This window comes from Littorina saxatilis, linkage group LG3 (genome assembly GCF_037325665.1).
Source record: "Littorina saxatilis isolate snail1 linkage group LG3, US_GU_Lsax_2.0, whole genome shotgun sequence".
In the NCBI taxonomy this organism is placed as follows: domain Eukaryota; kingdom Metazoa; phylum Mollusca; class Gastropoda; order Littorinimorpha; family Littorinidae; genus Littorina; species Littorina saxatilis.
This window is the reverse complement of record NC_090247.1, coordinates 28029359-28057354: the sequence shown is the minus strand read 5'-3', so window position 1 is coordinate 28057354 and position 27996 is coordinate 28029359. Positions and strand designations below refer to the sequence as shown.

At 39.7% G+C, this 27996-nt stretch overlaps 1 protein-coding gene across 1 annotated transcript; it reads left to right on the top strand.

The window, feature by feature from the left end:
* Positions 1 to 8: 8 nt before the first annotated feature.
* Positions 9 to 11886, top strand: LOC138962053 (bis(5'-adenosyl)-triphosphatase enpp4-like). Its single transcript, XM_070333752.1, has 4 exons — positions 9 to 1022; positions 2756 to 2947; positions 5325 to 5564; positions 8958 to 11886. The coding sequence occupies exons 1-4, from the start codon at positions 146 to 148 to the stop codon at positions 9158 to 9160; spliced, it is 1512 nt and encodes a 503-aa protein (XP_070189853.1). The 5' UTR covers positions 9 to 145; the 3' UTR covers positions 9161 to 11886.
* The last annotated feature ends 16110 nt before the right edge of the window (positions 11887 to 27996 follow it).

Sequence of the window (27996 nt, the reverse complement as noted above, 5' to 3'; positions counted from 1 at the left end):
CCGTTGCATGACGCTTCCTCAAACACTCTTGACTACGCAGGAACTTTCGTTTACCCCCTGCTGTTTCCACGATTTGCTTTCTTCCTTTCATTCGAAAAGTACAGCCACCAAGAGAAGTTGCCATCTGGCGAAGCGAACAGCCCGGATGATTCTTTCAGATCGCAACCCGACAGCTCGAACTGTCGTCTGGTTCATTCTGTCAGTGTCTACTGTTCTTGTTCTCTCCACGAACGGTCATGGAGGTGATGATGAAGGCAACCAGAACGTGCTCATTATTTCTTTCGATGGATTTAGGTGGGATTATCTCAGTCGTACGAGCACTCCAAATTTTGATGTAATTATGCGAAAAGGGGTTCATGCAAGTCGTGGAATTAAGCCGGCTTTTATTACCAAAACATTCCCCAATCATTTCACTTTGGTGACGGGTTTGTACGAAGAAAGTCATGGAATCGTCGGCAATACGATCTACGACCCAGAACTGGATGAGGTGTTTGATGTTCGTAACACTTCCCAAGAGTCATCCTCTCGTTGGTTTGATGTTGGCGCAGAACCCATATGGGTCACAAATCAGCTGCAAAACAAAGACGGCCGGTCTGGATGCATGCAATGGATAGGATGTGAAGCTCACATCAAAGGAATGACTCCTACTCGTCACACACCCTTCACAGCAAACATGAAATATGAAACTCGCATCGACAATACCCTGGCGTGGTTCAAGGGCTCATATCCGACCAACCTTGGCTTGATTTATTTTCAAGAACCAGATGGAACTGCTCACGCATACGGCCCAGATTCAGATAATGTGACAAAAAAGATAGCATATCTTGATACATTGGTCGGCTACTTGCTGAGGAGGCTAAGAGAGGAAGGTTTGGACAAGAAAACCAATGTGATCATTACTAGCGATCATGGATTTGCTGCCACTGGAAAAGATCGTTTGATCAACTTGGATGCTTACATCAAAGTGGGGACGTACAGAATCTTCAGCAGCTCTCCTGTCGCTTCTATTTTGCCAAATAAGGGTCAGTAGTGTGTGTGGCGCTGTGTGTGTGTGGGTGTTCGCACACATGCATTAAATTACATATTCTTACTCAACTCACATAGATAGCAATAACTTCGTTTGGTTGCTAAGACATTGAAGCACTCTTACATGGTAACATGGGGAGATAACTCTAAAACAAAACCCACATGCCATATAAGGCATGGTCCGTGGTGGTTATCTCCCCTGCCGGTGTACTGCGCATGCGCAGGATGTATACCGGTGACAATTGATTGAAGCCACACGAAGGAAGGGAGATAAACGCAAAACACTGGAGAAGATAAGGAAGAGTTACTGGGAATGGTGAAATGAACAGAAAAGCCAAAATCAGTTCAGTGCTGCGCGCTGAGAGCACGTGTTGAAATATCTCATCGATGATAGTGTGTCCGGGGTGTAGCTGAATACGGTGTCCAAATTTGAAAAAGATCCACCGAGAACTTTGGCTTTGGTGTGTCGGTATGGGGGCCCGGGTAGCTCAGGTGGAACCAAAATCGGTTCAGCGCTGCGCGCTGAGAGCACGTGTTGAAATATCTCATCGACCCGATTTATCATTTTGTGCAGGGTGTATCTGAATATGGACACCAAATTTGAAGCAGATCCATCGAGAACTTTGGCCGTGCATGGCGATTGCACACACACACACACAGACAGACAGACACTAGTCGTATATATATATGAATACCCGCTTCGCCGGGTACGGCTTCGCTGTGAAGAAGTCGAGCTGAATACCCGGCTGTGCCGGGGACCCGGCTTTGCCGGGTGTACGCCGGCGCACCACACGAAAGAAGGGAGATAAATGCGCAAAACACTGGAGAAGAGTAAAAATAGTATAACGGGAATATGGATTGAGCGTTGTCGACAGTGACCTTCTAAAAATAGAAACGGGAATATGGATTGATGCCACACGAAGGAAGGGAAATAAACGCTGAAAACACTGGAGAAGATAAGGAAGAGTTACTGGGAATGGATCTAGAGAAAAACCAAAATCGGTTCAGCGCTGCGCGCTGAGAGCACGTATTGAAATATCTCATCTAGCAGGTTGTGTCCGGGGTCTACCTGAATATGCCCACCAAATTTGAAACAGATCCATCGAGAACCTTGGGCGTGCATCGCGGACACACACACACACACACACACACACACACACACACACACACACACACACACACACACACGACACACACACACACACACACACACACACACACACACACACACACACACACACACACACACACACACACACACACACACACACACACACACACAAGTCGTATATATATAGATGCATGTGAATTGTGATGTTATACCTATAGAGGGGAATAAGAGCTGACACACAATGAGGGAAGGAGAAAAAAGTGTTTTGTTTTTAAAATTAAATGCAGTGAACAGTGTATGGGAATGAAGGGCATGCTCACTGCATGCTTTTCTTGTTTCACTAGTAAAATTAAAAGGATGAATGACAATTTTATAAACAAATGGTTTGTACATTTTTTGAATAAAGTCTGTAAACCATGGGTAATATTGTTAGATTATGCTATTTTATGTGAGGGGACTTTCCATTTTATTGTGATTTTTAAAATTTAATTAAAAGAAAAAAAATCTAAGATGATGCCAGTTTTATCCATTGGGAAAGTTCCTTTCTTGTAAGTTACCAATCTAAGTTGATGGTACGTGTGTCATGCCTTTGCATAAACAAACTGATTGATATTACAGGAATGGAAGATGTCATATTCAAGAATCTGTCTGCTGGAGCCACGAAAACAGGCCACTTTAAAGTGTTTAAGAATGACAGCATCCCACCGGAGTTTCATTACACCCACAACAGACGAATCATGCCCATCATTGTCATGTCCAAGGAAAACTACTCCATCGTTTATAACTATAGCGATTCTGATTTTGTGCTTGGTAAGAAAAACATCTTTTATTATGGTATATTTTGGTTGAGTCAGGTTGGTTGGACCTAGATTCAAAATATATGTAAAGGTCCAAATGTCATGGCTCTGCCTGGTTTCCTCAGAAGGAAAATTGATTGTTAGAAGACCTCCCATTCCCAATAGTAGTTAGTACTTTTCAAAACAATCAGTTGTCGTTCTCCTATGTTTGATTTTTGTTTCAATGTGAAAGCTAAATTAAGTCCGTGTTTTCTCACACCCCAAGTCATGAAAATGCACCAGTTGTTAATCAAAGTGCTTGACTTCAGTTTTAAGTAAGCAGTCTTTATATAGACTGCATACGTCTACACAGACTGTCATAATTCAGAACTTGTTCAGGTTAAGCCTGCAACTGCTGAAGTTTGCTTGAACTCAATAATGTTTCTAATAATCCTCAGCTCAGATTCACCAAAGACCCCCCCGCGGGTTAGGGGAAAGAATTTACCCGATGGACCCCAGCATGTCGTAAGAGGCGACTAACGGATTCTGTTTCTCCTTTTACCCTTGTTAAGTGTTTCTTGTATAGAATATAGTCAATGTTTGTTATTTTAGTCAAGCAGTATGTAAGAAATGTTAAGTCCTTTGTACTGGAAACTTGCATCCTCCCAGTAAGGTCATATATTGTGGTACGTTGCCAGCCCCTGGAGCAAATTTTTTATTAGTGCTTTTGTGAACAAGAAACAATTAACAAGTGGCTCTATCCCATCACCCCCTTTCCCCGTCGCGATATAACCTTGAACGGTTGAAAACGACGTTAAACACCAAATAAAGAAAGAAAGAAAGATTCACCAAAGTATGGAGGTGCAAATAGCTTTCTTTGGTAAAAGCTGTGGATCAATACGTGGTAGCAGCTGAATTATTAGGTCAGTTATGGAAACTTGTTGTAATGCACAGCTTGGCTGCATTGGTAGTGGCAACAGGTGCAATATATAATCTCAAACGTTTGTTCACTGTGCAATTGTGAAGGTTTGAACATTCAGCAGTGGAGTACAACTACAAGTATCTTTTTGAAAAATCAATTATAAAAGGTGAATTAATTCCTTCTCCTGTAAGCAGAACTGTACTATTGTTCACCACCATGGATCTGTGCAGGCTTTTAGAGTAAGAGCATACTTTAGGTTTTAAACACTCAACACAGAATGCAGCCATACTTTTCTTTTTGGTTTTGTGTCCAGGCCTCACTAAATAGTACAAATGACACACAACCTGCCATTTGATTGTCTGAACATGTTTTGGGTATCATATATATATATACATTTTAATTTATATGCTGTCATTTATTTATGTACTTCCAAAGCAAGACCACAGAGGAATTATTGATTGAGTTTTATGATTGAGCGTATCTATTAGTATTATACTTTTATACTAATTATAGTCACAGAAAAAGTTTTTTTTTTATTATATATATATATATATAAATATTATATAAATTATCATACATTTGCAGTGTTGTTGCCAGGCCACGGTCTTCGGTCTCTGACACATTCCTTTCTGATTTGACGCATTGGACCTAGCCTTGTCCGGTCGATGGACCGATAGTTTTTACGTTTTGGTGGTCAACTGACCGATACATATTCGTACAAGGCGGACAAGGTCTGCAATGAATGGAATGTGAGTTGCAAAGTCGGAAAACAAACCCCGATCGAAATGCTCATGTTCACTTCGAGTGAAAATGCACTCGGTGCCGAGTCCGTGTTTGTCGTCATTGACACTCGAGGCTGCGTTTACGGAAATACCCGATCCAGCCGGTGTACCTATTTACTGAAAACGGCGCAAACAGCGGAAAGTTCATCAATATAATATTTCGGTATGGTAATGCGAAGATCAGGCAGGATCCCTACATTCGCACACTGGGCACTGTATTGGAAAGGGTAGGCCAGGAATGTCGGGCTCTTCTCCTCGGAAAGTTTATGAACAATTAAAACTAGGAGTAGGAAGCGACATCAAAACAACGCCAAAGGACTTAAAACAGGTTCAGAATAAAAAGGATAGGGAAAAACGTGAATAGCCTGAAAATGTTGCAAAGCATATGGCGGTACAATTTTGACCTATTGTTTTTTTTAAAGCCAGGACATTTGGACCTATTGGTTTTTTTTTTAGGGAGGTCCAAATGACCTATTGTCTTCTTAGGCTGGCAACAACACTGCATTTGGGTATGTGGTCTATTATTATTATTAATATTATTATTAAGGAAATTTCGTTAAACCAATTTTTGTCTGGCAGCTTGGTCTTTAATTGAATTCAGTAGCAGTAAATTATTTGTTTTGACAGAAAAGGCAAATGTCTACACAGTACACTGCTACACTACAGCAAATCTGAATTTATTGTGAATATTTTTCTTTTTTACATAGCTGGTAACCATGGCTACAACAACAGCCTTCAGGACATGTATCCCTTTTTCGTGGCAATGGGGCCCGGTTTCCGAGAAGGTGCGGAGATCACAACCTTCGATAACGTTGATGTTTACCCCTTGATGTGTCATTTGCTGGGACTTCATCCGGCTCCGAACAACGGATCCATCGAGCCACTGAGATCTCTTCTGAGAGTGAGAGAGAAGGATGAGAAGACCACTGTCGTGACTTTTGGCACTTGTGAGTAAACCTACAAGCCTCCACCTCCCCCTCCAACTAGTTTCCCGCTCTGTTACAATGGAACCCCCCTTTAAGTTTAAGACTTCCACAAATCTGAGAAAATCAGGTCTTAAAAAAGAGGGAATCTTAAAATAGAGGTAAATTTACAGGGGTTATGAACAGAAAATGTGAACAAAACAAGGTCATAAAAGGGAGGAAGTCTTATACTGGGGGGTCTTGAAAGGGGGGGGGGGGGGGTGTTCCACTGTGGTAACTGGCCTGTCTGAAAAATCTGCGGGTGCTTTGGGCATGGCTTGTTTGACACTCCCCTCCAGAGACAGTAGCCTGTACTGTATTTCTATCCCAATACATGTACAGTGGAACCCCCATTTTAGGACCCCCCCCCCCCCCCCCACCATTTAAGACTTCCTCCTTTTTAAGACCTACTTTGTCAGATTTTCTGTTTATAACTCTGTAAATGTACCTCCATTTGAAGACTCCCTTCCTTTGAAGACCTGATTTTCTGAGATTTTTAAAGGTCTTAACAAGAGGCGAAGCCATCAAGGCTCACGTAAGAAATCGACAAACAGTAACACACACACACACGCATACACTTAAACACACAACACACACACACACACACACACACACACACACACACACACACACACACACACACAGAAAGAGCATAGGTGAAACTGTGCAAGAAAGCGAGACACTAGATCTAGATCTGTCTGTCTGCATGTAGCCTACTTACAGGGACACGACTGTCAACTAGTCTCGGCCCGCTCAAAATAATAATGACCGAGACTTTCAGTACTTCCTTCGCGTGACGTCTAACCCTCTTACGTCATAATGTGACGTCAATGTAATGTGATGTCTTCAAATGTTAGAGTTTCTACCACAGACATACACACGCACGCACGCACGCACACACATACTCACATACGCACGCACACACAGACAGACAAAGTTACGATCGCATAGGCTACACTTACGTGAGCCAAAAAGGGGTTCCGATGTACCAAAATCCTAATGACCAGATGTATGGTTATTGTGGCGATCTGTTGTCCTGACTTTCAGCTATTGCTTGCTGTCCTTCTTCTTCTTCTTCTTCTGCGTTCGTGGGCTGAAACTCCCATGTACACTCGTGTTTTTGCACGAGTGGAATTTTACGTGTATGACCGTTTTTACCCCGCCATTTAGGCAGCCATACGCCGCTTTCGGAGGAAGCATGCTGGGTATTTCGTGTTTCTACAACCCACCGAACTCTGACATGGATTACAGGATCTTTTCCGTGCGCACTTGGTCTTGTGCTTGCGTGTACACACGAAGGGGGTTAAGTCACTAGCAGGTCTGCACATAAGTTGACCTGGGAGATCGGAAAAATCTCCACTCTTAACCCACCAGGCGGCAGCGACCGGGATTCGAACTCACGACCTCCCGATTAGGAGGCCGACGTCTTACCACCACGCCACCGCTTGCTGTCCAAGAAGTTGCTAATTTTGCTTTGAAGGGCATTTGGTAGTGCATTATTTAACACATACAGGCAAATCCAGCTAACTCACAAACGGTTAAGTCAAAAATTCGCTTAGCACACAAAGAAATTCTGGTCCGGAATTATCCCTCTTTATCTATGTGTACAAAGTACCCTGAGCTCGAAATGGGATTTCTCTTACGTAAGTCGAAAGACGGATAGCACACAACAGAAAGTCAGTCCCAAAGACAAAGTTTACTCTATATTTACTACAGCAACTCGAAACACGAAACTTGGCGTCTCACACTAGCGCATTGTGTAACCTTATTCCCTTCTTCTCTACACGGACGCCACACCGACTGGTCAGTCAGTCGGCACGCAATAAAGTATGAACTGAAGTTAGGAGGGGGCGAGGAGTAAGGAGGGGGCGAGGAGTAAGGAGAATTATCCAACTCCAAGAAAACATTCTGAAAAAGGTGGGGAAGTGGTGACAAGGCAGTGAACGCACTCACCATGCACTGACATCATACGAAAGCAGCCACACAAACACAGCACAGAGGCAGATGCTTTGTGAGAATAAGCGTTGAAAACCAGTTTGAATAAAAAAAACAGCAGATGGAGCCGCATGTCATAATCATTCTTCTTGTCTGGCTTTATTGACTGCATGCCGATCTTGTGGCAGTGACTTTTCACTCTTCAGTCGGACTGTACACAAACCGCTCTCACTCACTGACTACCCTGACAACTGATCCTTGGAAATTGTTTGGAAGAGTACACCTCTCTATTTCTCTCCAATGCTCTTCCTGCTGACTTCAGTGACACCGGACACCCCACTGAGTTTAGCCAGCTACCCCCCCCCCCCCCCCCTCTCTCTCTCTCTCCCCCCAGCCATGTACTGTTTGGTGCTGTGGCCAGAGAAGTGTCACCGGCTAATTGAGGCCAGCTGCGCTGTTCACTCAGAGCAAAACTAGTTGACTGTGTCTAACTTTTGACAAAGCAACACAACTGAAGGGTTCACAGATTAGGTAACCGACTCACTGGTCAAGGCTGCAGGGAAACAAGAGTATCTTGTCAATGAAAGAGGTTACACACAGATACGCGATGCTGAGAACGGTGGCCGATTTTTCACTCTCTTTCTCGGAGGGCCTTCATCATTGCAGGGACTGCTGTAAAGAAATGCTTGCTCAGAAACTAACTCTTTTTGCATTGAAACATGCACCAGAACTGGTGGACACCATCGACAATGTCAAACATGAAATCGAAGCAGTTTGCTTGAGGAAACGGTCGTCAGCAACTCAAACTTCTCTGTTTTCTTTTTTTAAGAAAATCTGAGGTGACTTTCTTTGTGGCCCCGCCCCCTCCCTCTGTAAGGACCCCCCTCCATAAGGACCGATTTTTGTCAACATTTTCAAGGTCGCTAGAGAGGGGTTCCACTGTACTATGACCAAGTCGAAATTTCGGATAGGACACAATAACAATTCGGTCCCTTCAATTTCGTCTTATCCGGATTTGCCTGTAACAGCACTTGATATGTGAATCTTTCCATGAGAGAACACCTCCATTGAAAGGACTCCTCCTGTTGTTTCTTGAAAAGTGTATCTCTGGCAAAATATACCTGTTTTGAAAGGCAGGTGTCCTTTCATTTCAGATACCACTGTATAAACTATAAGTATAACAGAGAATGATTTAATTGATTAAATGGTTTGATTAGTCCAGTTCTTGTGCATGAGATTGTTTTGAAAGCATGCACTTTTCAAACATTTTAAAAACGCTTTCAATTTTAATATATTTATATATATATATATATTTGCTTTTAGTTAGTGATTGAGAGGTGAGAGGGGGCAGGGAATGTATTACTTTCAGTGTAAGCAGCATTTCTGCTAAATCTTTATGTCTCCATTAATGCAATTAAAAATGAGTTTTGTTTTCTTTTGCAGACTTCTTTGTGCTACTAGTGATTGGCAGTGTGGGTGGTGTTTTTGCTGTGGCTGCTTGCCGACAACACCGCTATTTGAAACGTATGCAGCGCACCCGAGTGGTGGCGATGGCTGGTGGCGTCAAGTACTCCATTCCTCCTGCAAACGGCGGCGCCAAAGTGCCCTTGTTATCGGACACCAGCGAAGAGGAGTCTTTCCACTGACGTCTGTAAAAATTGTGAGTGTGTTTGTGCATGCTTGGGTGAGTGTCTGTGTGTGTAATAGAGTTGTGTGGGTGTGTGTGTAATAGAGTTGTGTGTGTGTGTGTGTAATAGAGTTGTGTGAGTGTGTGTGTAATAGAGTTGTGTGGGTGTGTGGGTGTGTGTGTAATAGAGTTGTGTGGGTGTGTGTGTAATAGAGTTGTGTGGGTGAGTGTCTGTGTGTGTAATAGAGTTGTGTGGGTGTGTGTGTAATAGAGTTGTGTGGGTGTGTGTGTAATAGAGTTGTGTGGGTGTGTCTTTCTGTGTGTGTGTTTGTGAGTGATAACAAGAGAGAAAGAATTCAATTGTGTTAAGTTTTGGAGAAAAAAAAGTCTTGATCAAGGACAGAATGTTAATAACTATCGTGTTTTTAGTGTGGCGATAGGGTCGGATATTTTGACGAGACCAAGTAGAATATGAGTTGAAGCATATTATACTTGTTGGAGTCAAACTTTCGGACCCTATCTTCACTTTTAAAACATGATAGCATTTATATTGCTATTTTGACCTAGATGTGGGGTTACTGACTTGCAAATTGTACATCTTTACTTTGATGCGGTTGGTTTCTGACAAAAGCAGACAGACTTTCTTTGCGCATGTTTATTGCATAACAGTACTGCCCTCTCACAGCCAGACAACACAGTGGCATTCATTCTCAACGCAACGTCAAGTTTGATATTTTTTGCTTGAAAATGAAACAAAAACAAACTAACAACGCGGAAGAGCAAGAAAGTTAATCTTTTTGTGGTTTGTTTTTCCATTTTGACTTACCGAAACTACATTTTGAAGTTAGGTAAACACTCAAGCTTGTCTCACAGACTTGAGAAAGTGGTAACGTACCACTTTCTCAGTTCGGAGACTGATTTTGTTGTGTACAAGGTCATTCATTGTATATGTTTGTCTTGTTTTGTCGGAAAGTAAGCAGATGAGGGTAATTTATAATCATCTTTACAGTTGGTAAGTAGAATTGCATATCTTCGATTGTATGATAGCAAAGGAAAGACCGTCTGCTCGAGTTGAAACAGAACACCACTTGTGGTTTGTTGTTGTATTATATAAAAGAAATTGAACGACTTCCGTAGAAGTATAGAATTACATGTATCATCGAAATAGGGCTGTGTGAGACTATCCAATCACAATCCCCAATTCCTCCATGTGTCTATCAGAATTGTAATATATGCTGATCTGGTAAACTTCCCTTGCAACTAGCACATATCATGATTTGAGGGGCAGACATAATGCATAATTATGGAGCTGTTCCTTTATGCACCCAAACTGCTGGTAGTCTGTTCTGTGTAGTTAGAAAGATTATTTATTATTTTTAATCTGATGTGGATTTGGAGAGTGAGTGTAAAGTGTGTGAGAGTGGATGAATCTGAAAAGAATTTGGTGTTTGTTGAGAGTATTGATAATTCATTTTGTTACTTCATTATTGAAAGGTTTTAAGAATCCTTGAAAAACATCTCTTCATCGCAGGGCATAAAGATTTTGTTGTGTGTGATGAATGTATATGTTTTTATTGTTTTAATTTTACTATCAAGGATGGAGCACACATAAAGGCTTGTTTTACATTCATTTTAGATTTTAAAACTGATTTAAGTTTTACTGCTTTCGAAGAAATCTTTTTGTTTAACCTAAACTAGATCATGCTTTGTACTTCACAGTCCAGATGATGTGGGTCGTGTTTGACCCATACTTTCTAACCAAGGATTCAACGTAAAAAGTATGGGTCATACACGACCCACACCATACGAACAGGGATACACTTTTTACAACGTCTTTGCAAAATATGGGTCGTGCACATGAACCCACTGTATTGGATTAGGGATCAACACAATACAATTCCGTGTTTAATTCTTTTAAAAAAATGGTAGTTGGGAAGGTTCTATGGTGCTTGAGGATTTCATGAAGACTCTATCAAAAATTCCCAATAGTTTGAGAGATACAGACACTTTTGTTAGGCTCTGCATATTCCTTATGTTTTACCACACTGGGCTAAATAAAATCTTGTGATCTTGTAAACTTGATCTTGTAATTTTGATCTTGTGAATTAAGCTGGTACCATTTTAGAAGACTGTCTGTTTGTTCGTCTGTGTGGTTTGAAACATTTTGCTGTTTAAATGCAAAAGTTATGTGTCACTCATACCAATTAATTTTTGTTTTTCACAGTGTTTCGACATCTAGTTTATCTTTCGTTGACTTGAAAAAAAGTTGCAGTGTAATTATGTTCTGCATTCTGATTTTTGGTTTTTGGTGTAAATTAAAGCCCAATTGTACATGAGTTTAGTTGCTGATTTGCTCAGGTTTTAAACACTGTATGAAGTTGTCATGATTATTATGAAAGAAAATTCTCAGGAATTATTCTTGCTCAGAAACGAATGAGCATAAGTATAACATTGGTTTTGTACCATTTTTTTTACCAGAATTTGCACAAAAGGAAATTTAAGTTTCTGTATAATAACTGAGAACAAAGTTCTCACCGGTTTGAGATTTTGTGTTAAACAGAGCTATACTCAGTGCAAATGCTTCTTTTTGTAAGGTTTAAATTCTGCTGTTTCAGAACAGGACAGTTAATTGTTTTGACACATTATTACTGAAAAGTTAATTGTTTTACTAAATTGTTAAAGGCACAGTAAGCCTCCCGTAAACCATCACAGATACTGTCAGGCTTTTACACATAGTACAATCACCCTTCCATTTGAACACTCACCGAGCGGGAACATCCTAGGTGCCCTACGTAAAGAGCAAGCAATTTTCAAAGAATTAATTTTTCGGATTGTCTCCATCTCAATCGGACCCATCCTGAACTCAGGTCAAAAATTAGTTGCTTCCCTTCAACTGGCGATAGCCGTGGAGCGATGATTATCAGAATGAATCGGACCGTGGTGCGTTTTGGCGCTAGACCTAACTTTTAAAATCTAAATAATAAATTGACAGCTTGTTACACAAACATTCTTAAATCATAAAAGAATTCTTTTTTCATCAAGACAAGATCAGTACAATTCGAAGTTTTGAAAGTTTGAAAAAAGAAAAGCCCGGAAGCAGGGTCACACAAGGTCGTGGTTTTCGTAGCAGACGGCGGTTTATAGGCAGTCAAAAGCCATCGCTAGAGTTCTTATGAACCACGTTCGTTTGTTTCGTAAAAAGTCAGAGGTACATAATAACGTGCTATTGCAGATAAGCTCACAGCGAGCCGCATTTAAATTACAAACTGACGACTGCATTGTGAAAAAGGGAAACTGGATCACACGGGTTCACGATGGCTCAGGGGTAAGATAAACCACCAAAAATAAATTCTTTGAAAATTGCTCGCTCTTTACGTAGGGCACCTAGGATGTTCCTGTTTGGTGAGCGTTCAAATGGAAGGGTGTTTGTACTGTGTGTAAAAGCCTGACAGTATCTGTGATGGTTTACGGGAGGCTTACTGTGCCTTTAAGTATTGATAATGCTCACACAATATTATCTCATACTGTTGGAAGAAATAATGGTCTGTGTCTTTGTGACGCTATGTATATCGATCTAATTTATATATTTGAACAATAGGAGTGATTGCATGAGTGTAGATAGAATTAATATAATTCAAAGTTTGTATGAACATGTTGGATTATTCCTATATCAAAGTTCTGTAAAGCTGAAGTGAGCATATTATACTGTTGTTTTAATGTAGCAGCAACGGTAAAAAGTGGAAGTGTTGAATTGATATTCTTTTTCTTTTTTATGGTATTGAACAGTACCGGCATGTACCAGGTGGGATTTTTTCATATTTAGTATACATATTGATTTTACTTTGTCTTGCCTCCACAGAGTACAAAAGCATTTAAGCAGTTTCATGACAAAGATGTTAACTGAGGTTGGTGTAGAGGAATTATTTTACAACATGCAGTTTTGCAATTTCTTTTATTTATACGTTTTGGGATCGCCTGATTTGTCTGAAGATGCTCCTTTTTTGGCTCACGTAAGTGTAGCCTATGCGATCGTAACTTTGTCTGTCTGTGCGTGCGTGCGTATGTGCGTGCGTGCGTGTGTATGTCTGTGGTAGAAACTCTAACATTTGAAGACGTCACATTACATTGACGTCACATTATGAGGTAAGAGGGTTAGAGTCACGCGAAGGAAGTACTGAAAGTCTCGGTCATTATTATTTTGAGCGGGCCGAGACTAGTTGGCAGTCGTGTCCCTGTAAGTAGGCTACATGCAGACAGACAGATCTAGATCTAGTGTCTCGCTTTCTTGCACAGTTTCACCTAGATGCTCTTTCTGTGTGTGTGTGTGTGTGTGTGTGTGTGTGTGTTACTGTTTGTCGATTTCTTACGTGAGCCTTGATGGCTTCGCCTCTTGTTTTGCATACAAATCATATTCTGTGTATAACAGTAATTAAATATTTATGTTACCTCCTTGAATAAAAATGTATACTTTACTTTGGAATGATTATTTTTTTTATGTTATTCAGGTTACTGTACATGTATAAACATATGCTTACTAGACTTTTGAAGGTGTGTGTGTGTGTGTGTGTGTGTGTGTGTGTGTGTGTGTGTGTGTGTGTGTGTGTGTGGTAGATTTCTTGTATAGCTTAAAGTTTTGTTCTTTCTTTCTTTATTTTGTTTGCTTTGTATAGAAGCTTTAGACACTGCCCATATTTGTCAGAGTGAGAGTAGCTTATGTGATGAAATGTCAAACTTGTCTCTCAGGTTTTCAGCATAAATTGTATTCTGATTTAGCTGAATATGTATCTGAGCTTGTTGCATGGTGTGTGTGCTTTTCTGTGAAAAGTGTTCGTAAGGTTGCTTCTATGCTTGCTTGTCTGCTTTTGATTTACTTTTCCCATTCTGAGAATTGTTAGGCATTCACTTGTAGGATTGATTGAGTGAAATATCTCTGTTATTGTATTTCTGGTACTGGTAGTACTATGTATTCTTGTCAAATTTTAAAATATTTAAATGACTGTTTTGTATTTAAGAGTTTGAATTGAATATGCATCTTAGCTTGCGAATGTAAAATATTGTGGATCTTCTGGCGGCTGAGTATATCAGAACTAATATGACTCTACCCCTGTGTATGTTCAACTGTTTAGAATGACTGGAATTGAATTGAACCTGTTCTCAATATGATCTGAACCAGATTTTTGCCTATACACATGAAATTAAGACATTTTTTGTTGTTTGTACTTACCTGGAAGAATTTAACCACACTGCTTTGAAAATGTATTGACCACATCACACATGTTTTGCTGCTGAAAGTTTTTATCCTTCAGAACTTTTATCTCTCATAAGGAGCATTTTCTCTGATGCTGTTTTATTCGTCCCATTGCATCGCTTGTCACAGTTTGTTCAGTCTAAAACATTGCAAGGAACATCATGGTTTGATAAATGGGAGTATTAAGTAGGTCTTTAATAGTTCATTATTATACTTGCAATATTTTTGATGTTCTGTAATTGTTATTCGGGATACTGTAAGATTCACTTACATGCAGTACCAATCACAACTATTTTAGATAATTTATAGACCTGCAACGGAACAAAAAAGGCAGATAATATGTTATTTGTGTTTTTGACCAAAACATGTCATTTTACACAGATCCAGACAGCCAGTTTAACGAGACCACGCTAAATGCATGACTGTCAAGATCAGTGTCAAATTTGTATGTCATATTTTAGTCAAAAATACAATACAATACAAATACAATTTTCGTATCGATCCATTTTAGTTAGAATTCCTCTGATTTTTTTATGATTGAACGCACACAAACATGCATGCTCTCTTTTGTAGTCTTGCGGCCAAGCAGCCTTCATATGTTTTTTAGTCGGCCTCTGACGTCACATGGCTCAAAGAAGAGAAATCCAATGTTCAATTGATACACAAGGAAACAGGTAATATCCCCCCGCGGGTTAGGGGGAGTCCCATATTGGTTGGGACGAGAAAGAATTTACCCGATGCTACCCAGCATGTCGTAAGAGGCGACTAACGGTTCTGTTTCTCCTTTTACCCTTGTTAAAGGCATACTAACGCACTCCCGTGTTTACAAAGTGTAGTTTGCCCACAATCGATGTCAAACGCACCATAAGACCATATAATGACGATATGTCACCATGCGCGGACCATAATACATGCATTACAGCTTGTTCTAGCCTCTGAAAAAGTGAGGATGTCAACAAAGCCGCGGTGTTAGCTCCCTTGCATCAACGTTACATGTGTTGCCAAATCTATAAATAGGACCATCTAGATCAAAATAAAAATTCAAATATCTCAACATTTAAGGGCTCCTAGACCACAATATTTTGCAGGGAACTTAATTTAGTCTGTCTCCAGCTCTGGGTAAAGCAATTAGCGTGTATATTCATCAGCTTTCTATGCCTTTAAGTGTTTCTTGTATAGAATATAGTCAATGTTTGTAAAGATTTTAGTCAAGCGGTATGTAAGAAATGTTAAGTCCTTTGTACTGGAAACTTGCATTCTCCCAGTAAGGTCATATATTGTACTACGTTGCAAGCCCCTGGAGCAATTTTTTGATTAGTGCTTTTGTGAACAAGAAACAATTGACAAGTGGCTCTATCCCATCTCCCCCCTTTCCCCTATCCCATCTCCCCCCTTTCCCCGTCGCGATATAACCTTGAATGGTTGAAAACGACGTTAAACACCAAATAAAGAAAGAAAGAAAGAAACATGTAATAGCCTGTGTTTTAATACTATCCAATAATGTTGCTAACATTATTTTCTTGAGCAATTTTCCCAAAATGGCCATAAAAGCTTTTCAATTTTCAAAAATGTTAGGCAGTTTTTGGCGTCTGTGACCTTTCTCCCACCATTAAAGCAGACTTTCCAAAATGATAACGATTAAGTTTTCGGTTATTTCAAAGAAGTTTCGTTTATTTTTGACTGCTTCCACCAAAGAACAGGACAAATCCTTGACATCAAATAGACTCAGTGCTAATTAAGCCATTTGCATCTTGATATCCTTCTTTGAAGTGCATGGGTTACTTAGTGTTTTGTTGTTGATGTGGGTTTTTTGTTTTTTTAAAGATTATTCCTTCTTGCTTTGGTGTGGTTTGGTTTGCCAGTTGTTTTTGCCCACTAACTATATATTCCAGTTATTCCATGTATTACAGTGTTGTTGGTTTGGCTTAAATTAGCTTGTTTTGCTTTTTGCTTGAAGGTGCAACGTTTGGTGGGGCATGGAATTTTTGGACATGTTATTTTAGGATCCAGTTGAGATTATTCTGGAATTCAGGAAGTCATATTTTTATTTGGAGAGTTATTAGTGTGTACTTCAATGCTACTTGTGAAATGTCCACTTTCTGAGCTGCTGAATTTAAATATTTTGTGTAATGGTAGGTAAACAGCTAGCTAGACTGCAGTGTTTGGGCTCACTGACTTTTAATGACATTGCTTGCAGTTGTCAATCGCCATGATACATTGTTTCTTCATTACTTGTATTGAGTTATGTCCCTTTAATTCAGGCATGAAAATTCTCCGTATTTTCCGTATTTTCCGTATTTTTGAAAAAAATAAACCGTATTTTTTTTTAATTTCCGTATTTTTCCTTTTTTTTTTTTTTTTTTTAATTTTTTTTTTTTTTTTTTTTTTTTTTTTTTTTTTTCCTAGTCACAGTTATAGTAAAATAGTTTTGGGGCCATGTTTGAATCCAATTTTAAGGCTCAGATAGCCCCAGATTGCACCAAATTGCACCCTTGAAAAAAAAAATTTCCGGGGGAGCATGCCCCCGGACCCCCCTAGAAGTCTTGGCGCTTTGCGCCTGCGAAACTTGGCGCTACGCGCCTGCGAAACTTGGCGCTACGCGCCTGCAAAACTTGGCGCTACGCGCCTTCGAATTTTTTTTTCAGTATTTTTTTTTTTTTTCAGTTTTCATGCCTGTTAATTACTAGAAGATTTTTGCTGCTTTGAAAAGCTTATCAATTATATTTATCCAGAGTAAAGATTTCAAGCAAGATTTTCTCAAGTTATTCCAAAGTTCTCAGAGATGCAGAGTGGTATTTGCGAATGTTATGCTAATGTATGATTTGTTTACAAGTGATTACTGCACAACTTCTGGTGGCAAACATTGTCTCTCAGTGATTTTTACTGTTTCAAAATAATCCAGTTTAAATTTTTAGGAGTATTTCAGTGTTTTTAATTAACTAGGCAGAGATAGAAAAGGAAACAAGTCGCGTAAGGCGAAATTACTACATTTAGTCAAGCTGTGGAACTCACAGAATTAAACTGAACGTAGTCCGCCGCTAGTGCAAAAGGCAGTGAAAGTGACGAGCCTGTTTGGCGCGGCAGCGGTTGCGCTGTGCTTCATGGCACGCTTTACTGTACCTCTCTTCGTTTTAACTTTCTGAGCGTGTTTTTAATCCAAACATATCATATCTATATGTTTTTGGAATCAGGAACCGACAAGGAATAAGATGAAATAGTTTTTAAATCGATTTCGGAAATTTAATTTTGATCATAATTTTTATATTTTTAATTTTCAGAGATTGTTTTTAATCCAAATATAACATATGTATATGTTTTTGGAATCAGAAAATGACGAAAAATAAGATGAAATTGTTTTTAGATCGTTTAATAAACAAATGATTTTAATTAGAAGTTTCTGATTTTTAATGACCAAACTCACTCATTAGTTTTTAAGCCACCAAGCTGAAATGCAATACCAAACCCCGGCCTTCGTCGAAGATTGCTTTGCCAAAATTTCAATCAATTTAATTGAAAAATGAGGGTGTGACAGTGCCGCCTCAACTTTTACAAAAAGCCGGATATGACGTCATCAAAGGTATTTATTGAAAAAAAGAAAAGAAACGTCCGGGGATATCATACCCAGGAACTCTCATGTCAAATTTCATAAAGATCGACCCAGTAGTTTAGTCTGAATCGCTCTACACACACACACAGACACACACACACACACACACACACACACACACACACACACACACACACACCACGACCCTCGTCTCGATTCCCCCCTCTATGTTAAAACATTTAGTCAAAACTTGACTAAATGTAAAAAAAGACATAGTGGGTGGGTGTGTGTGTGTGTGTGTGTGCAATTATTGCAGATACCTTTCGCTAGGCTTTGAGTTGCAAGATCAACTAAAACAAAAAGTCAATCATATTTCAAAGGATAATTGTATATTTTTGTGGTGTTACTGTAGTAAACTTAATTTTATTTAACTTATTTATTATCTTGCTTGAAGAGGCGATTGAGGATATTTTGATCTGCTGACTTGTGCTTAATGTAATAAAAAATAATTGTTGATGGAAGTTCATTTTTATTGTTTAAAGATTTTGTAGGCTTTGAATTCTATCGTTCAAAATGCACTTTAAATGGAAGGATTTCAATGAACTTTCTGTCTGCTAATTACCATGTTTGTCAGTATGAGAGATCATGATCTTCCGCTATGGTAAGGACAAATGATCTGTCAAATAATGAGCCAAGTGCTATGTCCCATTAGTCCAGTTTATTTTGTATGAGATTTTTGTGTGTTTTTAGTGAAGTTGCTCAGATTCAAAGTTTTGTCAGTTTTTGGTAAGGACTTGTAATAAATTACTTTACATATAATTAAGTAATCGTTGAATAGTTAACAGTAGAAGCATCAGATTAATGAAATTGTTACAGTGAATTGTTTTTGTTCCAATTTTAATTTTTAAAATTTGTAATGAGGTTTTAATAATAGGGCATTTGTGTATTCTTTAGGCATTGTATCGTATATATTTATTAACTGTAATTACGCTATTGTCTGATCATAGTTTGCTTGTGGTGATATGATAAAGTTTTAAACTTTAAAGTTTATGTTGGGGTTTTGCTGGTATATCATTCTAGGGTGTTTGTTATCTGAGTGTTATTTATTTGAACTTTAAATGCTTGGCTGGGAGTATTATGAAGCATTGAAATTATGTATTACAATGCATTTTCATGTTGTCGAACGTGCATGGGAAGGATTTTTAATACGTGAACGTAGTTGGACTATTTCTTTGACTTCTTATCATTTCATGGTTACTCTGTGTGAACAAGATTGTCAGACGTCAATGTATGGCTCTGTTGTTTGTAATGTACGTATCATTCCTCAGTGCTTGAAAAATGTTATGATGGGGTGTGAATTTTCAAGAGCTTATCAAAATGTGATTTGATGTGGCACCTAATTTATCTCTTTCTAATTTTTATTTTTCGCTGAAGACGTGTGAAGTGACAAATATTGCCTTTTTGTCCCCTTTGTTGTTATGTTCATGTGCCTTCACATTAGTTTACCTTTGTGCTTATCAATATCCATTTCAAGTTACCATTGAACCTTATAAGTTAATGTGTGTGTGTGTGATTAAGTACATGTACGTGCATGTGCACCGGACCTAGGTGCCTGCAGTCTGCCTGTATGCATATGTGTGTGTGTGTGTGGTATGCTAAATGATTTAAACATTCCACATTCCAACTGTTTGAAGGATGCATTACATGTGTCACACATCATTTTCTTTTCACTTGAAAGGGGTATTGAAGTTCCCTGTTGCTTTTTCAAGAAAAGTATGTATACATATACATGGTCTTGCTGGTCTTGCTCTTTAATTATCTATCTGCTTCCTTTGTACTGGAAACTTGCATTCTCCCAGTAAGGTCATATATTGTACTACGTTGCAAGCCCCTAGAGCAATTTTTTGATTATTGCTTTTGTGAACAAGAAACAATTAACAAGTGGCTCTATCCCATCTCCCCCCCTTTCCCCGTCGCAATATAACCTTCGTGGTTGAAAACGACGTTAAACACCAAATAAAGAAAGATCTGTCTGCTTCTTCTTACCTGTCTTGTCTTTTTGTCTATCAGAAAGGGCGTGAAGTGTTACACTGAGAGGGAAATTCATTGTATTTTGGTACAATACAAAAGTATTAATATTAGTATTCCCCCGAAATCGACGTATGCTGCCTGAATGGCAGGGTAAAAACGGTCATACACGTACAAATCCACTCGTGCTAAAAACATGAGTGAACGTGGGAGTCAAACCCATGAACGAAGAAGAAGAACTTAGTATGAACTACATTTTCTACTCAATTAGAATATCAAATACATATATAACGTCGCTAAGTGTAATTTGGCAAAAATATAGTAAGTTCAATTTCATTTGTGTTTTATGATAACAGGGAGTGTCAAAAGTACCTTCCCTCCTGTGTAAACCATTTTGTAAATTGCCACAAATTGGTTAGGCTTTTACATGATGAAATGATACTATTTTTTATTCACATATCAAAATGTGTGTAGATTGCGATACATTTTGAAAAAAATGTGTTTCAGGCAAAACGCAAACTAGCTATATCTTTTATTTGTTTTCAATGGAACCTCCACTATCGATACACACAACACACAGTCACCCTCCCTTCCCCTTGTTCTGGACCTTTTCCAAGCACAATTAAGTTTCCTTCACTTCATGGTCACTGCTGCAGAATACTTTTATTCCAAGTAATCATACCTTGTTCATTTTCTAATCTTTATCTGCATGGAAAATCATGGTTTTCTGCGGTTAACTCCAATTCAGTTAAAAAAGAGAGACCCAAGCTCTTGACGTCGTTTAGTGAATGTTCAACATTCACATTTTATAGCTGATTGTTTTTTTAAGACTAGACAAAGAACTTGAAACAGTTTTGTGTTTGTAAAACCTTGATTGTGCCCATAGCATATTCCAAGGCTCTGATGATTTTGTTAAACAGTACGTTGTTAATATAAATGTACAGTGACTTTTAATCTTTAAAAAATTATCGTACACAAGTGAAGGTTTGGAAGTACATGTATATATGTATAACTAGCTGGACTGATTTTAATCTTTGAAAAGTGTTTATATTTAGCCAAAGACAGCGAATCTTCACAAAATTCTCATGAACTTGAAATCTTGGCGAAACTCAGCTGTCTTTGATTTAGCTGCCACTTATGTAAAAGATACCTGAATTCCTGTGTAAACGATCATGTACATGAGCAGAGAGATTGTCAGGCTTAATGTTCAGTATGTGCCAAAGTGTAAGCATGCTGTCATTCCATGTAAAAGCCTGAATAGACCTGTGGTGGTGTCACTGATTACATTGGAACCCCCCTGTTAAGACCCCCAATTTAAGATTCCTTCTTCTACCCCCCCGCGGGTTAGGGGGAAGAATTTACCCGATGCTCCCCAGCATGTCGTAAGAGGCGACTAACGGATTCTGTTTCTCCTTTTACCCTTGTTAAGTGTTTCTTGTATAGAATATAGTCAATGTTTGTAAAGATTTTTAGTCAAGCAGTATGTAAGAAATGTTAAGTCCTTTGTACTGGAAACTTGCATTCTTCCAGTAAGGTAATATATTGTACTACGTTGCAAGCCCCTGGAGGAATTTTTTGATTAGTGCTTTTGTGAACAAGAAACAATTGACAAGTGGCTCTATCCCACCTCCCCCTCCCCCCCCCCTTCCTTTCCCTGTCGCGATATAACCTTGAACGGTTGAAAACGACGTTTAACACCAAATAAAGAAAGAAAGATTCCTTCTCTTTCGTTTTCTCAAACTTTCTGTTCATAAAATCTGTACATTTACTCCAAAAATTAAATGTAAGACTCCTTACATATTAAGACCTGAATTTTTCAGATTTTTGGAAGTTTTTAAAGGGGGGTTCCACTGTATTTGCAAAGGAAGGTTTATGGTATTTTTAAGCTTCTAATTTTTAAAAGCATACACAAGTGACAGGTTGGATGGATATGTGTAACTGGTCAATTTTGATATTTCAATACAGTTTGTATGTCTAACTTATAAAGATGGAATTACTTCTTGAAGTTTGACTGTATCTTTTGAATTAGCTGCCAGTTTATGTTCACTGAAAAAATATCAGCAAATTGTAAGCAACGAACAGATTTATGGGTTGATATTATTGTTGCTGCTTTAGCCTTGAGATTTTGAAGTCCTGAGTTTATGGGTTTTTTTTATATTGGAAATTATGGTTCTTACCCACTAACTTTTGCATGTTTATTATTCAATATTTATGATGCAAAGTGAATAAAGAAAGAGAAGATAAACAGATGTTTCTGTGCGCTAGAGTTATGCATGAAGTGTGTGTGAGTGTGCGTGGATGCGTGTGTGCGTGCGTGTGTGCTTTTCACTCTTAATTTCTCTCTCTTTTCCTCTGTGTGTTTCTCTCTTTCGTCTATCACCCTCTCTCTACTTAAATGCTCTGTTTGTCTCTTTACTGCAAAGCGCATGCACCTGCGTGCAATCAGATGTTGAACATGCCCAGAATACTTTCATTACACCTTCCCGTTTTAACGATCATGCAAACCATTTAAGTACTATTCAGTAAGACTTTCCTTCAACGGGGACACACTGATATGATATCAACCAATAACAAAAAACGTTGCTGCTTTGTATTTGTTGTTCAACAAAATTCGCAGATGACACCCAAGTGTTTTATTCAGTGCAAAGAATAAAGGTCCCACTTTGCACAGAAAGCAGTCTGTAGCATTTTGGTATGTGTCCAAGTGGAAAAATGCTCTTATCCATGATAAAAGCATAGACGGATCTATAGTGATTTACAACATGTATTAATTTACTAGATGAATACCCGCTTCGCCGGGAAGAAGTCGAGCCGAATACCCGGCTGCGCCGGGGACCCGGCTTTGCCGGGTGTACGCCGGCTTTGCCGGCGCACCGCACGAAGGAAGGGAGATAAACGCGCAAAACACTGGAGAAGAGTAGTGACCTTCTAAAAATAGTATAACGGGAATATGGATTGAGGGTTGTCGACAGTGACCTTCTAAAAATAGAAACGGGAATATGGATTGACGCCACACGAAGGAAGGGAGATAAACGCTGAAAACACTGGAGAAGATAAGGAAGAGTTACTGGGAATGGATCCAGAGAAAAACCAAAATCGGTTCAGCGCTGCGCGCTGAGAGCACGTGTTGAAATATCTCATCGACCAGGTTGTGTCCGGGGTCTACCTGAATATGCCCACCAAATTTGAAACAGATCCATCGAGAACCTTGGGCGTGCATCGCGGACACACACACACACAGACACAAGTCGTATATATATATAGATTTACTAGATGAATACCCGCTTCGCCGGGTACGGCTGCGCCGGGAAGAAGTCGAGTCGAATACCCGGCTGTGCCGGGGACCCGGCTATGCCGGGTGTACGCCGGCTTTGCCGGCGCACCGCACGGAGGAAGGGAGATAAACGCGGCTGAAAACACTGGAGAAGATATTAAGGAAGAGTTACTGGGAATGGATCCAGAGAAAAACCAAAATCGGTTCAGCGCTGCGCGCTGAGAGCACGTGTTGAAATATATATCTCATCGATGAAGTTGTGTCCGGGGTGTAGCTGAATACGGTCTCCAAATTTGAAAGAGATCCACCGAGAACTTTGGCCGTGCATCGCGGACACACACACACACACACACACACACACACAGACAGACACAAGTCGTATATATATATAGATATGGGAGATTTATATAGCGCTTGACGTTCTCTAAGCGCTTTAAATATTAGTTTCTGCCGTGTGAGATGGAATTTTTTACACAATATATCACGCATTCACATCGACCAGTAAATCTCAAGCCATTACGGCGAATATTTACTTTACACGGCCTATTGTTCCACGCCACACCGGTATTTGGTGGAATTTTTTTTTTATCTATGCCTATACCTTTTTAGCCAGGAAAGACCCTTTTGTCAATCGTGGGATCTTTAACGTGCACACCCCAATGTAGTGTACACGAAGGGACCTCGGTTTTTCGTCTCATCCGAAAGACTAGCACTTGAACCCACCACCTGGGCTAGGAAAGGGGGAAGAAAATTGCTTACGCCCCGACCCAGGGTTGAACTCGCAACCTCTCGCTTCCGAGGCAAGTGCACTTTACCACTCGGCCGCCCTTTCCCCATGGCCTGCACAAGAAGGAAACTACTTTTAATTTCAAGAAGCAAGCTGACCGTTGACCAACATGCTGAACATGATTTGTTGGTTTTTACATTGAATGCTTCTTTCAAAGTTTCTTACACACGTTTGGAATGTATACTTTCCAAGAGATGATTTTATACGCAGATCCAGTTTGGAGAGTTTTTAATTCAACAAAAACAATGTCGCATATACTTCGTAGAACATTCTGAGAAGAGGTTTATTTCCACACGTCGAGTTCTCTCAAGTGTTAATAAGATTTTTGATTTTTTTTCTGCACACATTATGTTTAAGATCTATTGAGAAATGTATTAAGTTAGCTGAAAACACTTTGAGCATTTATGTACTTTAGCAGAGAAAGGTCCTCACCAAATTTCGCTCTAAGGGAAAGGCACCCACAACCAAGTTTGTTGAGATGTCTAAAAACAAGACAGGTAATTTTAAATGTTTATTTCAGTATTGACAGAATGAAACACTCACTGGAATGTTGACCTGTCAGTCTCTAACGTGGACAAAAAAGATACACTACGGACAAAGAGTAAGGAAGGGTGACCACTTATCTCTATACTGCAGCTTGTGAGATGATGGCAGGAAGAAAAACGTTGAGATGTGTAAAATCGCAAGTGTTCTTTTCGACCTTACAGGAATCTAGACCCTTTTTCGGGGACATTAACTGTAGGAAAATGTTGAGTTGAACACGCAATAATGTGCTTTTATACACTTGTCAAACTCTAGAAACTAAAACCACATCAGATCGATAACTCCTCATCGGAATCATCATGACAGATGTCACAAAAAGTCGGTTACGGCAGTAACATAAAATATAAACTCACAGGTGAACTCACTGTGCGGATATTTATCACACTGATGGCCATAAACATTTTATTAAAGAACTTTTTAACGTAGGAGGCTGCTAAAAAAATAAGTTAATTTACGAGTGTGCATGATCACGCATCTCAGATAAAAATGTGTGGAAGATCGCGCGCGCCGCGTGTGTGTGCACGGAGCGTGTGCCGGCGTGCATATGTGCGTTCGTTCGAGTGTGTATGTGTGTGTGTGTGTGTGTGTGTGTGTGTGTGTGTGTGTGTGTGTGTGTGTGTGTGTGTGTGTGTGTTATAGTGTATATGTGCGCGCACGCGTGCGTGTATGTGTTTGATTTAGTCTTGAAGTCGGTGTGCACGAAATGCATTTAGTCTTATCTTATGCACAGGAGTAGAATCACTTCGCTATACATCACAGCTCACCTTATCAGTGAGATGAAAGTACCGTACTTACTTATACGGGGATGCAATTTTCCAAGACAGTGTTTATTACCAATACCTGATAAGAGATAAACCGGCTTTCATCAGGAGTCTTTGATCTCGTGTCTTTAGCATCGTCGATAAGTCCATAACACCACTAATCATTATTGCCGGAAAAGCGGGACTTCAGAGAATGGTACACCTATGCTTGGGATACACTGACACTCCTGGGCACGAGAAAAAGCCTCAAAAAGCAGGCTAAGAACCTTTTTTTCTCCTTTATATCTCCCTCCCCCTTCTCTCTATTCCTCCCTCTCAACCCCCCCTCTCTCTCTCTCTCTCTCTCTCTCTCTCTCTCTCTCTCTCGCTCTCTCTCTCTCTCTCTTTTAAGACGACCCAAGCTTCTGATAGCATGTGAAACATGGCTTTAAAAAAAATCCCCAAATCACAAAACGACAACAAAAACAAACAAACAACAATATCGAAATATGGAAAACGCGAGGGCGGGTGGGGCCATACTTCCGGGGGTGGGGGCGGGTAAATCATCTTGTCAACGAAAGCATGATGGCCCACCCTTAAGAGTTACGAATAGCCTGGGAGGTTCTGCACCTGCTCGTCTGCCTGTTATGTTCTATCCGTATGTTTGTCTGTCTGTCTCTGACTCCCCCACCCCCCCTCTCCCTTGCAGTCTCTGTCACTGTTATTGTTCTTTTGTTCTACTTCTTCTTGTAAATCGCCTTTTACATACGGATTTTAGCTCTGGAGATGATACTGGAGGTCTTCTGTAGCGAGCCATTTCAGGTCCGTACAGCTTCTCTTGTTCTTTCTTTCTTTAGTTGGTGTTTAACGTCGTTTTCAACCATTCAAGGTTATATCGCGACGGGGGAAAAGGGGGGGGGGGGGGGAGATGGGATATAGAGCCACTTGTTAATTGTTTCTTGTTCACAAAAGCACTAATAAAAAAATCAAGTTGCTCCAGGGGCTTGCAACGTAGTACAATATATGACCTTACCAGTTCAGACGCGGTCCAGTCCAGACTCCCTTATTTTTAAGGAAGGGAGAACTTGAGCCCCTGTCAGTCACTCCAGAACACGCGTTCGGAATGCACGATAAGCGCGCGTGCTTGATACGGTCAGTTAAACACCTCCCTCGGCGTTTGGAAATTTGACACTGAGAGCCGAAGCCACAGCTCTGCCCAGTCCATAACTGATAAAACAAGAGGCACATACAATACACGGGGGTAGAGGAGACGAAATAGGTGAACAAGAATAATCAGATATGTAATAGTTTTACTGTATTATAACAAACATTTAGGGTTAATGCGGCTACATTTAAATTAAAGCCATGGTTTTTTTTAAGGTGTTGTTCTTTGAGCAGTCGCTGTTATTCAGAATAGTCCGGCGCCTGTGGGTGGACATGAATTGCGAAAGCTGTTCCGAGAAAGGTTTAAAAATATTTATCAATTTTAAAAGGAATATAAAAAGGACAAACATCAATCTACATACAAGTAAAGGCTGTAGTTATCTGTCTGTCGTGAAAAAGGTCAATCATGACAATGTATTCAATGTTTTCTTTACACACTGGGTGTAAATGAGAATTCATACATCTCAGCAACTTTTCAGTAAATGCGATACATGCAGATACACACACGAAATCAGCAGCAGCATGAACGAAAAGCCGAATTTCGATCACAATTTCGAAATTATAATTGAAAACAATGAGAGTTTGAAAGGAATGAGCTCTGTTTGAAAGAAATAATTATAGACTGCTCAGTTATTTTGCTTTCGTTGGTAAACATTTTCACACACGACAAAACTAAATCCAAGAAGTAGTGTTTAGAAGCCGATCCTACACTGGGGGGTACAGGTAGCTTCCTACAAAGCTCACCTAAGCAATAAAGCTCCCCCACCCCCTCCCAGTGCAGGGGATATGCATGCTTCCTGTTTCTAAGTGCGGGTAGACAATCAGACTAGTGTCGGAAAAAGCGGGTTATAGTTACATTTTCCTTGCACTGTGAACACATTTTTCGATGTCAGTTTTGGTTTGGTTTGTTTTAATTTGCTTGCTGGGGATTTTTTTCTTGTTTTGTTTTGCCGATGTAATTGAAAACAATTCTGGAGTCGTGTTTGAGTCGTGAATGCACTTAATGAAGTTTTCATAAGTGTTGTGAAGTTACACATTTCTTGCAAACTTCGGTAAAATGGTAACTGTGTTTTATAAGAGTTTTTCAATTGTAGCTCTGCAAAAGCCACGATCGCCTACCCTATCAATGTATGACTCCATGCTGTTAAAGAATGTGAAGGAATGTTTAGGATTTTGAACGGGAGCAATATCTTCCAAAGTAACCGAGTCGAGATAATAGAGCATAATTACTTCAATATTGAGCACAGACATATTTGTCGGAGAATGCAAAAATAATGTAAATAAAATCATGATGTGTGTGTTGAACTGTTACTTACGTCAACTAATTCAATTGAAGTAGATTTAGTAAGATGTGAGTGTGTGTGTGTGTGTGTGTGTGTGTGGGGGTGTGTGTGTGTGTGTGTGTGTGTGTGTGTGTGTGTGTGTGTGTGTGTGTGTGTGTGTGTGTGTGTGTCTGTTATTGCTGAGCATAAGTCATAATGATTCAAAAAGTTCAGAAAGCCTGCACTTGGTCAGATATGTATC

Excerpts from the sequence above, each read along its gene's own strand:
- LOC138962053 (XM_070333752.1), top strand. The coding sequence starts at position 146 with ATGATTCTTTCAGATCGCAACCCGACAGCTCGAACTGTCGTCTGGTTC. Across the intron at positions 1,023-2,755 it reads TTCTATTTTGCCAAATAAGG|GAATGGAAGATGTCATATTC; the intron begins GTCAGTAGTGTG and ends TTGATATTACAG. Across the intron at positions 2,948-5,324 it reads CGATTCTGATTTTGTGCTTG|CTGGTAACCATGGCTACAAC; the intron begins GTAAGAAAAACA and ends TTTTTTACATAG.